This window comes from Anguilla rostrata, chromosome 4, assembly GCF_018555375.3.
Source record: "Anguilla rostrata isolate EN2019 chromosome 4, ASM1855537v3, whole genome shotgun sequence".
NCBI classification, from domain to species: domain Eukaryota; kingdom Metazoa; phylum Chordata; class Actinopteri; order Anguilliformes; family Anguillidae; genus Anguilla; species Anguilla rostrata.
The window spans coordinates 48,992,836-49,003,924 of NC_057936.1; the positions used below are offsets into that span (position 1 = coordinate 48,992,836).

At 37.7% G+C, this 11,089-nt stretch overlaps 1 protein-coding gene across 1 annotated transcript; it reads left to right on the forward strand.

Annotated features, from left to right (window-relative positions):
* Window positions 1-274: 274 nt before the first annotated feature.
* On the forward strand, window positions 275-4,350 carry chchd7 (coiled-coil-helix-coiled-coil-helix domain containing 7). The gene is made up of 4 exons (XM_064332935.1): window positions 275-422; window positions 2,556-2,626; window positions 2,984-3,082; window positions 3,513-4,350. The coding sequence occupies exons 2-4, from the start codon at window positions 2,573-2,575 to the stop codon at window positions 3,615-3,617; spliced, it is 258 nt and encodes an 85-aa protein (XP_064189005.1). The 5' UTR covers window positions 275-422; window positions 2,556-2,572; the 3' UTR covers window positions 3,618-4,350.
* The last annotated feature ends 6,739 nt before the right edge of the window (window positions 4,351-11,089 follow it).

Sequence of the window (11,089 nt, forward strand, 5' to 3'; positions counted from 1 at the left end):
GCTGCGGTTAAACCAAACTTTGCCTTGACCACGCCTATTGAAAGTACCTCCCACCTCTTATTTTCTATTTGCGTAAGAACCTGCCATTTTAGCATTCTTGCATCATCATTGGTCCCATTTTTTACAGAAGGAAAGTCTGACTTGCTAACGCTATTGTCAATCACAATTAAGTAGTTATTATTTTATGTTTAACGAAAGGTGGGCTATTATATTTGTTTTAATATTTCTATTGGCTGCATTGAGTGTCAATTAACTTCACGACCGCCAATCTTATTTATTGTGGTACAGTGGTTGGCCAGTATAACTTTCTATTATTCAAAGGCGTTCATTTGTGAATGTTTGGTTGTTCAGTGTTGGTAAATGACGTCCCAACTGGCTTGAACGTGAATATGCAAGATTGGTACGACTGAGTAAGCGGCAATGTAAGTGTGCGGCGAGTTTAGTGAATAATTGTAATCAAGCCAGTTCGTATCCTGTCGTGCGAATGTGGTTCTGGGAAAATGTGGAAAGTCATTTCTAAAATTAAATTACTTTGCGTCTACAAAGTAGGCCTATGCACAACAATGTCTCACGAAGGCTAGCTGGCATGCTAGCGTGACGCTTAGCAGGCATGACTTCAGCCATACAGTTTACGTTACCTAAAATCACCAGTGTCCTCAACGTGACGTTGAAAAGTCAGTTAGCGCGTGCAGTTAACAACTGTAGGATATCAAGATTATCGTTAGCTATCTTAGCTAGCTAACAAACTCTACATTTGAAACATAGCACAGTAAGCTTGTGGATATATTTCACTAGATGCGAACGAGCCAAATGTCTAGTTACCCGGAACATTAGTTCAGTTTGTCAAGGTGAGGTGACGGTGCATGATCAGAGTAATACGATGGTCGCACAACATCATACGCATAGGTCAAATTATCTAGCTAAGTGCATTCTATTTCAGGTGATTGTCAGCGAAGGAACGATCCTGCGGTGATCAGTTTTTGTAGGTTATGTGACTTTTTATCTCTACTTTACCTTTAATGGATTTGTAGCCTCTGCTCTGTATCATCACGTGCAGATAATATTCTGACCTTCTAAACTAGTTTGCTACAGAAACAAGCTTGCTAACGTTAATTAACTAATGGACAGATAGCATTGCTTGTTAAAGAGTTTTAACAGTGGTCTGCAACAATAACCTATGCCTGAAAGTGTACTGTAGGGACAACTATTTTTTTAATGAAAATTACAGGCTCCAGTATGTAAACTAAACGATTAATGAATGAAACTAACAGGTGTTTTGGCATAAGATCATGGGAAAATATATTACTTTCTCTGACACAGTTGATTGAAGTTTTGGCGCAACCTTACCAAGGAAACGAGCCGTGCATCCTTGGGATAGTTGTGGATGAAGCAGTGTGGATGTGAAATCATAAGTGACACATTTTAACCAAGTGGCCAGTGATTCAGAGCACACGGTAGCTCTAGCTCTAGTAATGTTCACAAATCACACTCTTCTACCCTTCCATCCAGAGCAATAATTTTGTCATGCCTATTAGGCTTGTGCCTAGAATATGGTCTTCTTTTCCTTTAACCACATTAGTTCAATTTTCAATCAGTCATCCCCGAGTGACTCTTAAATAATTTTTCAAGGTCTCTTTGAACATCATGATTTACAGAGACAATGTGCAAAAGAAACCTGCAGTGGAGGTCATGTTTGTTGGAGCTTACAAATTATTCAGGGTGGATTTCTAATATGTAGTTAATGTAGAATATACACAATCTGTGGCATTGGACCATTTTTGTACTCTTTACAACAATCTTAATAAAGGAGTTATATTTTCTCAAATCATGTCTGCCTTTTTTTTTTGTCACTACACATCATAATTACTTATTGTGCAACTGAAGAATATGACTATTCATATTTATTACATTTAGTTATAGGCTACTTAAAACACTTATCACACTGGAAGCTTGAAGTGGTATTGAATCTTATTCTGAAATGTATACATTTCCCTATTAAGACACAAGTTTGTTCTTATGATGGCTTATAAAACCTTAAATGAAATGATTAAGCATCTTATTCATTTTTTAATCATTAAAGATTTAGGTATTTGCTGCACAATGTAATGCATTTCCTTAAAGTAAGGACATGAAATATTATTTTGACTCTGCCTTTTTTAATCTGTCACCAATGGAGTACCAATAAGGCAAGTTATTGGTCTCAGAAACAACTGCTTTGATCCAAAGCAAGACTACATAAAAAAAAAAATGGAACATGCACGTTTGATGGATCTTGCTAGTAATCACATGCATTAGGGTTTTATTTTTATTTATTATCACTTACGAGCTTATGTGTATAGCCAAATAAGTGACGGCACCTTCTATAGACAATTTGTGTGTTCAAGGATTCTATGGTTAATGATGACAGTTTTTGATGAATGATTAGTGTACAGCATGTTAAATTTGTTATATTTTCCTGTGACATAACTTTTAAATTAGATGGCATCTACCATACAATTTCTGCTTAAATGATGGCCTACTGTATGAATTAAAGATCTGCCCTTTTACATTTTCAGACTGTAATGCATACAAGATGACTTCAAATGTCCGGAAAGTTAGAGACCATGATAGCAATCCATGCATTGAGGTAAATAATTAACCATCTAAAATTATGTATTAAATGTTTTGTGATTGGGCAGCACAGTCCAATGACATGCAGATTAGGCTCATTGGAGAGTTTAAATTGCCCATGGGCATGAGTGAGTGAGTGAATGAATGGTGTGTGTGCCCTGTGATGTATTGGTGACCTGTTCAAGGTGTATTCCTGCCTCTCACCCAGTGCATGCTAGCAACCCAGCCTAGGAATAAGCAGGTTAGATAATGGATGGATGTGTAGTGATTTTAGGAATAATACTTTTATGCTCATAAATTGACACATGGGACACTTATGTTTTCAGCTGTCTTCACAATGAACTGATTTCTTTCTGTTTTGTTTTATTTGTAGGAAAGCGATGGTTCTCGGAAGTGTTTAGATGCCAATGGCTACAATAAAGAGATGTGTACAGCATATTTCCAAAGATACAAAGAATGCAGAAAGTTTTGGGTGAGAGTTTGCTGTCTTTGCATATTGCATTGCATTGCATATTTAATCCAATTTGACATTACTTTTTTCATTCCTGGAGCAAACATATACCGTTTCCAGTAAACCAATTGTTGCTTAGAATTGTTGTAGTTGGAACATATATACTGCAGTAGCTGCTGTTAAAGATAACACTGATGAATTGTAAATTTTGTAAATAATTATGATAATTCTGTCATAAGAAAATAAAAATATTAAGAAATATTGACGCAAAAGTTTGCTGCCAGTGTGACCAGTTTGCTCAGGGAAAATGGCACAGATAAGTGCCTGATGAAGTTGCTTTTATTAAGGGAGGCATGGTACTTATGTAACTAGACATGTTTCTTTTAACAAGGGTAAGGTAACATACTATGCTGAGTATACTATGCTCAGTAACTGATTCTCTCCTGCTCAGCATGAAATAATGATAACGCGGAGAAGAGGCGGTGTAAAGCCAGACATGCCCACAGCAGATGAGAGGCAGGAAATCCTGGCAGCCCTTGGAAGGAAACCATATTGAAGCAGGACACTTTCAATGTGTTTGAATTTGCACTACTGACTGATGTTGTTTATATGCATTGTTTAAGGGACGAATCATTGCAAATGTATTTGGCTTTTGTTTTTGTTTTGTTTTTTTTAATAGTGGATGTCATTCAGTACTTATTCAGACCTTCAGGACTCAGGACTGTCTAACGTGCACTCTAGGAGCTGAACTTGTTGGCTTCCCTTTTAAAAGGGGGCCAATATTTGTGATTGGAAGCAGTAAGTATGAATGTGCATGTATTCTGATAACTTTAGGTCTACTCACCTGTTGGCTGTATACAGCCACAGTATGGACAACATTTGAAAACTGTCTTTTGAACCATACGTGTAAACACATCATCTTTATTATAGTAATCATTCTTAATTCATTTATCGCAGCTCTGAAATTACTAGTCGTTTAAAGAGAGATAAATACCTGCTTAATTTCAGACCTGTTTGAACTGAGAACAATTCTGATGTAAATTAATTTTACTCATAAGCAGTGACCACATTTTGACTTCATGGTCTTTGTGAGGCAGTGGTGATCATGTGAATACACCCATATAAACATTATGTGTTTGTGTGTGTGTGTGTGTGTGTGTATATATATATATGCACACCCACAGGTGACAAATTAAAGGAAAAACTTGAATAAATGAGTGGAGAAACATAATGAATGCAGATGCTTCCATGTAGGTGTACTGCATAATACAATTAAACAATTAACATCCCATCATGCTCTGTTGACATGTTTAAAAATGCTGAGCAGGCCTAGTTGACCTTGAGTTTGGATCAAATTAGCAAGAGGAAAAGATCTAAGTGACTTTGAAAGAGGGTTCATTATTGGGGCACGAATGGCAGGGGCTTTAATCAGTAAGACCGCTGGACTGGCTAGTGTTTCAATAGGAACAGTGACTAAAGTGATATCTGCATTTAGATCTATGGGAAAAAATCCGTAAATAGGGTCAGAAATTGTGGTTGAAAGGGTACATTTCATGTCAAGTCAAGTCAGGTTTATTTATAAAGCACATTTAAAAACAAGAGAAGTTGACCAAAGTCAGTCCCTCCAGGAAATTGCGATCGCAATAATTAATGCAAATTCAACAAAACTCCACAATATTTGCGGGGGCTTGCAATTTTGCAAAATTCCTGCAATTTATCCGCATTAAATGTCCAAATCCAGAGCCATATAAAGAGCCGTATATATGCGTTAACGCATATAAAACAAGACCAGGTTGAAACCTAGTATATGGCTGTACCTAACATACGTGATCCGGCCGACCAATGGTGTAACTTCATAACTTGGCCGACCAATGGTGTAACTTCATCACTCAGCCAGTCAGTCACTGACACATTCGCGTTTGTAGGGCTGGCCCCGCTGTTGCAGTCCAGCCAAAAATACGTAGCAAAATGCGTCTGTACTTGCTGCGGTCATAAAGAAGTGCATGACATAATGGTTTGGGAAAGTAATCATGAGTATTAATCTGTCACAGGAGTCTTCAATAACGTTGAATGGTGATCCATTTTGTGAATAAATTTGTTCTCTGATGAAACAATATCTTTGATGGCAGACGGTTCCTTCGCTCAATCTCTGTTATCAACACTGCTATCTAGCAAGAATAGCGTAGCTCGACCTGTGCAACATTACTTGTTGCTCCGCTGGGAAAGACCGTCCATCACTGCATACAACTTGGTTTACTCCAAAAGTCAGTTTGGAAACTTTGTACTAAAATACCTCCTCATTTACAGTTAGCAAGGCTCTTCAACTTCCCCTCTCATCATCAAAACGAACGGCAGAACAGGAAGTGACAGGGTTTAAATATTAAAATATTTCCACCTATTTCTGCGATGTGCAGTATGCTTATTATCATAGGAAGTGATTACATATGACTCTTTCTTCATTAGGTAGTAGTTATTAAAAAAATGGCAGTTTTTTTCCTTGACTTGCAGCTTTTGCCACAATTTTACAGCAAAAAAAAATAAAAACCACATAAAACTTTGCAAATTGCATTGCAATTTTTGAGAAAAGCCGCTGCAAAATCAAACATTTTTGATCGCAACAATCACAAAAAAAACTGCGAAATCCTGGAGGGACTACAAAGTGCTGTACAATGAAAAATAAAAAGATGCATAAAATAAAAAGATGGATAAAATCATGACCGTGATAATCCTCCATTAGTGCAATATGTAAGGAAAAAACAAAAGAGCAACTCTTCCTCAGTTGACTGAGAATGTCAATGCAGGATGTGATCAGACTGTGTCAGCAAGCATCTGTTGACAACTACATAGAGAGGGATATTATAGTAGGGTTTCACTGCATAAACCCCTCAATACAAAGACAAATGTACATTTGAGAGTTAAATGGTGCACAAACCATAGGCATTGGTCTACAGAGATGTGGGAGAAAAGTTGGATAGTCAGATGAGTCTTCCTTCACCATATTCTCAACAAATGGGTGAGTGCATATGTGGCGTACACCAAGAGAACAATACAGGCCTGAATGCTTGACCTCTACAGTGAGAGGGTCCAGTGGCTCTGTTATGCTGTGGAGGGCATTTTCCTTGCATGGTTTGGGTCCAATTAGAGGAAATCAATACAAAGTGATCACCTTTATCCTTTGTTGAAACATTTCTATCCTGATGGGAGTGGTCTGTTCCAGGATGACAATGTCCCCATCTACATGGCACGAAGGGTTGCTGAATGGTTTGATGAGTAGGAAAATGATATAAATTGTTTGCTATGACCTTTGCAGTCAGATCTCAACACATTTGAACACCTATGGGAGATTTTGGACGAACGTGTTAGACGCCACTCTCCAATCGACGGCAATCATAACAGCAAATGAGGGAATATCTTTTGGAAGAATGGTGTTCCATTCCTCCAGTAGAGTTTCAGAGATTTCCAAATATATGGCAAGACATGCAAGTGCTTTTTATAGAATCCAATAGGAATTGATATATTAGTGATGTGTTGGGAAAACTGCATATAAAAGTACTGTTACTTTTTTGTGTATAGCCTGAAAATCATTTATACAAAAATAAAATAAAGGCATCAGTAGAGCTAGCAGAAAGATTCGGAGTTAAAGTATTGATCCCCCCCCCAAAAAAAAAAAATACATTGATTATCAATTTGAAATTTCAAATATTGTTTATGATGTTATGTAAGTCTCCCTGTAACGTGTGATTCTGGGTTACCGCCTCCAACAAGGCTCCTGAGCCAGTATCGTGCCCAATCTTTTTGTCACTAATAAAATGTGCAGCCGTTTGGCATTTACAGTGAACAAATGGACGACTACGTTAGTAAGCGCACGACTACCATCAAGCCAGCTAAACTCAAACAAGACTACACCAAAGAAGCCCTGACATGAAGCGTCAGGATCAGCCTCTGGTCAGGATAAAGCTTGTGGGAAAACGATCGTGAACATTGGTCTTGCTTTTGGTCAGTGGAGAAAGATCGAGGGGGATAAGAGGGCCAAAAAGTGACGTAGAGTTAGCTACCCGTCTCACCAGGTAAGCTAGTTTATAGAAGAACTATCTAATAATATAGAACCCCGACAGCCTAATGTATGAACATTTGCTATAGGCCCATTTAGCTAAATTATTGCTTCTAGGGCTAGGCTATTTGTGTAAGCCAAACCAACTGTTTGCTAACGTTGGCTAGTTGCGGTTAGAACAGCATCACATGTAGTTTATGCAACCCTTGAATATAAAAACGACTCATTGAAATCGGTTGAGAAATGTACACTGTAAACTGTAAAATGTTATAGTGCTTTTTATCCAGAAAAACCGCAGCTCCCCCGTTTATTTCTATTTGTTTTCAGGCCAGTATTGCCTGTACCAGCGGCGTCTATGTATATATGTCTATGGTTGTGGCAGCTGAATTGTCCAACTAATTGTGTTCTGCAGTTGTTGAAAGGAAGGAGGGGCATATAACCTGTGAAAGTTCACCGTTGTGTTTACCGTTGCTGTGAAAGTTAAACCGAACACTGCGACAAGCCTGGCACATTCACTTCTCGGGCGATCTGGCTAATGCATTCCTACAATATATTGCAAAGTTTCTACATGAAAATATTATCATTACTTGTCCAACCTAAGACTCATCACTTGACATTTTTTCATGCAACAAGACAGGTTCTCCTCACTATGTTCTACACAACCACGCAGGACCAGGTTGTTAGAGAATCTGGCAACCATTTGCGGGGGCGGAGTTTCAATCGAGAGCAACTAGCGAGTCCGTGTAATTCTTTGGATTGGGATTGCAGTTCTCTCATGTGGACACTAGATGGGGTGAAAATAGCTTGTAGCACTTCTAAACAGATTAGAACTTGCTGTTGTATTCATTTATAAATAATCATAAAGTTTGCTTTGTTCCTTGTAAATTGAAGGTTGGTTTTATATTGGCTATATGTAGATCTTAAGAATAATGCATTTGCTATTTGGTAAAAATCTGCAATGTTTACAATTATGATATATAAAGGCTCCAGAGGTTAATGCTATTTAATTTCCATGTCATGCATAGGCATATTTTCAAATGGTTTCAAAGTCCCCGAAGAGCTCTTCTTGTGCTCCAAGTAATTATCACTTTGAATATACATAGAACTGTATTACCAAGGTGCTGCACTTCAACTTATGCTGGCACGGTGTATTCCCATGGTTACTATACTGACAGCAAATGTACTAGATTTTACTAACTGGAAAGACTGCTGTGTGATTTACTGTTACAGATGTCAAATGCAGTAAAAACATGAGGTAATAGGAAAAAAAAATAATTATGCAATTTTTATATAATTTTTATAGGGAAACAAATCTGTCATTTCATATTTGGTAATAACTTGAGAAATTAGATTCTTCAAGGCTAATATACATTTACAGTCTAATATGGCTACAAGTAGAAGATCCTCAAATAGTTCCAAAAGTATGTGAAATTGCATTCACACTACATTGCTACAACAAAAAAAGCTAATTGGAGCTCAACATATCAAGGAATTTATTTGACTTATTTTCTCTTTTGGGACTATAAACAAACACGGATTTAACAGTCATGGGAACATTTGATGTAATGGATTAGGTATAGCTAAAACACATTCTGTAGTATAAGAACAAATATGTAGTAATTATACAATTCTAATTGCTTTTCCTCAACAAAAATGGCATAATTGAGTTGTGTTCATTTCCATAATAAAACTACAGAGTGACCAAAGGGCAGATTGAAGATTACAAATGACAGGATGGCTATACTTTAATGCTGGTCTTTGCATCTGAAGGAAATGTGTAAGCTCGGGATGGTTATAAAAGAAAATATAGTCTTTTACATTTCCCATAGGTCACATCTTGCTTTTTTCAACATATTTTATAGTTAATTTTATTTATCTTTCATGTTATGGTATAGCCCAGTCTAAAGGAACACCAAGGTATGTATTTAAAGACTTTCTTTGCTCATTGCCTCTGAGAAATATGTTTATCATGTTTTACCAAAATTTGAGCCATGTCAGGCTTCAGTATCAGTTTCAATACCTGGCCTGTTAGTGTAGTTTAGGCCGATTAGTGTAGTAGGATTATGCTACTATATGATGGATATAATCTAAGTCCTAAGAGTCCTAAGGTTGCTTTTTAATTATTACTTAATTATTTAATTATTACAGGTTACTGATCAAAAGTGAAGAATTGGGGAGGAGGATGTGAATATGTTATCGTTTCTCTCAATCACTAGATGGTGCTGTCTGTCCACTGAAATGTGAACCTTTTTTAAAAAACAAATATATGATGTGTAAGTTATGAGCAAACAGTAGTGACTTTTAAACAGCGATTTAAAGACATGTACTGTTCAAATTCTTTGTTCTATCGATCTTTGGTTGGTGATCAAGTAAGCATCTATTATTTATATAAACTGAAAATTGACTGTCATCAATAATAACAGGCTATAATCCAGCTCACACATTTTAGATACTAGAGAATAAATTAAAACAGAAGGGATCATTTCAGTGCTTTCAATGATTTGTCAATAATTGCTTCTTTAAAGCAACATTTTTCAGTTACTTAAATCAATTCCAGCCATGCTTAAACCGGTCAATATGAAGCTCCAGCATGTCATCATGAATTCTCAATCACATTTGTATTTTGAACTGTTTTGAGTATAAGGTTTGTAAGCGAATTTGGGTTGGAGTGAGGGTTATGCAGTAAACATACATGTGATCGGGATATCAATTATCTGTGCTGAACCACAGTTTGCTCACAGTTCAGCTGCAAACAACTAAAAGGCAAAGACAGCTAAAAAGGCACACTGTACCCCTCCTACACATGCCACGCACAGGAGTGACTAATGTGCTGTGCCACGTTTGAGCCTCGGCTTATTTGCATGCAGGGACAGACATTGTTATGATTCGACAGGCTGTTATCAGGAGTGGGTGTTGAGAAGTCAGCTTCATAACATGCCCCACACAGCCCTTTCATTTGGAAGGACTTAACCCACCCCAGTGAAATGCCGGAATCAACTCCCACAGCCACCTCATCTGACAGTTTATTCTGATACAGTGGCCACGCTAATGTCACCTGCGATTGTCATGAATAATAAGGATGGTGCACACATCCACGTAAATATCCAGAATAAAGCTGTTTTTGGCTGAGCAGCTATACAGCAGTGTGGAAAAAATGAGAAGGCTATTCCACTGGGGAAGCATGCTAGACAGCAGGTGAAGTCAAATAGGTACATGCCTTCCCAAGGAGCGAGATATTTTCACGCCAATTTTGTCTGATGGGGGATAGACAGGGATAGAGAGAGAAAACCCAGGTTCTGGGTGAAAACAGTACACTAAAACAACAAATGAAAACAAAGACACACAAACCAAACACAGTGGAAGCTTTTCAGGACTGATTAGTTAACACAAGCCAACGCCTGTGCTCTCTTTCAAAAAATTTTCAGTTAATACCAGGATTAGTAGAATCATGATTCACCGACTAGCTGCAGTGAACCCTTTGCAGTCTGTATTATTAATATGGGGATATGGTGCCAAAAGGAGGTGGGTTAAGACCTTATGAAACTTCACGTTCGACACAAGGAAAGCAGGCCTCTTGGAGCAAGCGGATCTTTGCTGTATACAGGGCCCCAACTCTCTGAAATAAAGGTACACTGGAGGTACACTTCTGTTCTTTAAGGAACAAAATTCCTAAGTGCACCCCGAGAGGTACAATAATGTTCCATTTGGGTACTAAGTAGCTTTTACAATCAAAAAAGGTACAAATAAGAATAATTAAACCCATGGCTTGGGATACAGTTTTATAGTTTTATGTACCTACAGGGTACCACCCCAATGACCACCCCAACTGTTGTACCTTTTTTGGCACTTTTTCATACCATTTTTCTGAGTGTGTGGTCCGAAGTTAGACGAACAGAGCAAACCGAAGCAAAACAAAAATATCGTGGAGAGATTTAGCGCCTCTTGGTTTTAAAGGCCCTCAGGGAGAGACACATTTC

What these genes read in the sequence shown, in the direction of transcription:
- chchd7 (XM_064332935.1), top strand. Translation starts at nt 2,573, where the DNA reads ATGACTTCAAATGTCCGGAAAGTTAGAGACCATGATAGCAATCCATGC. An exon ending in ATAGCAATCCATGCATTGAG is followed by an intron (nt 2,627 to 2,983) that starts GTAAATAATTAA and finishes TTTTATTTGTAG; the next exon opens with GAAAGCGATGGTTCTCGGAA. An exon ending in AAGAATGCAGAAAGTTTTGG is followed by an intron (nt 3,083 to 3,512) that starts GTGAGAGTTTGC and finishes TCTCCTGCTCAG; the next exon opens with CATGAAATAATGATAACGCG.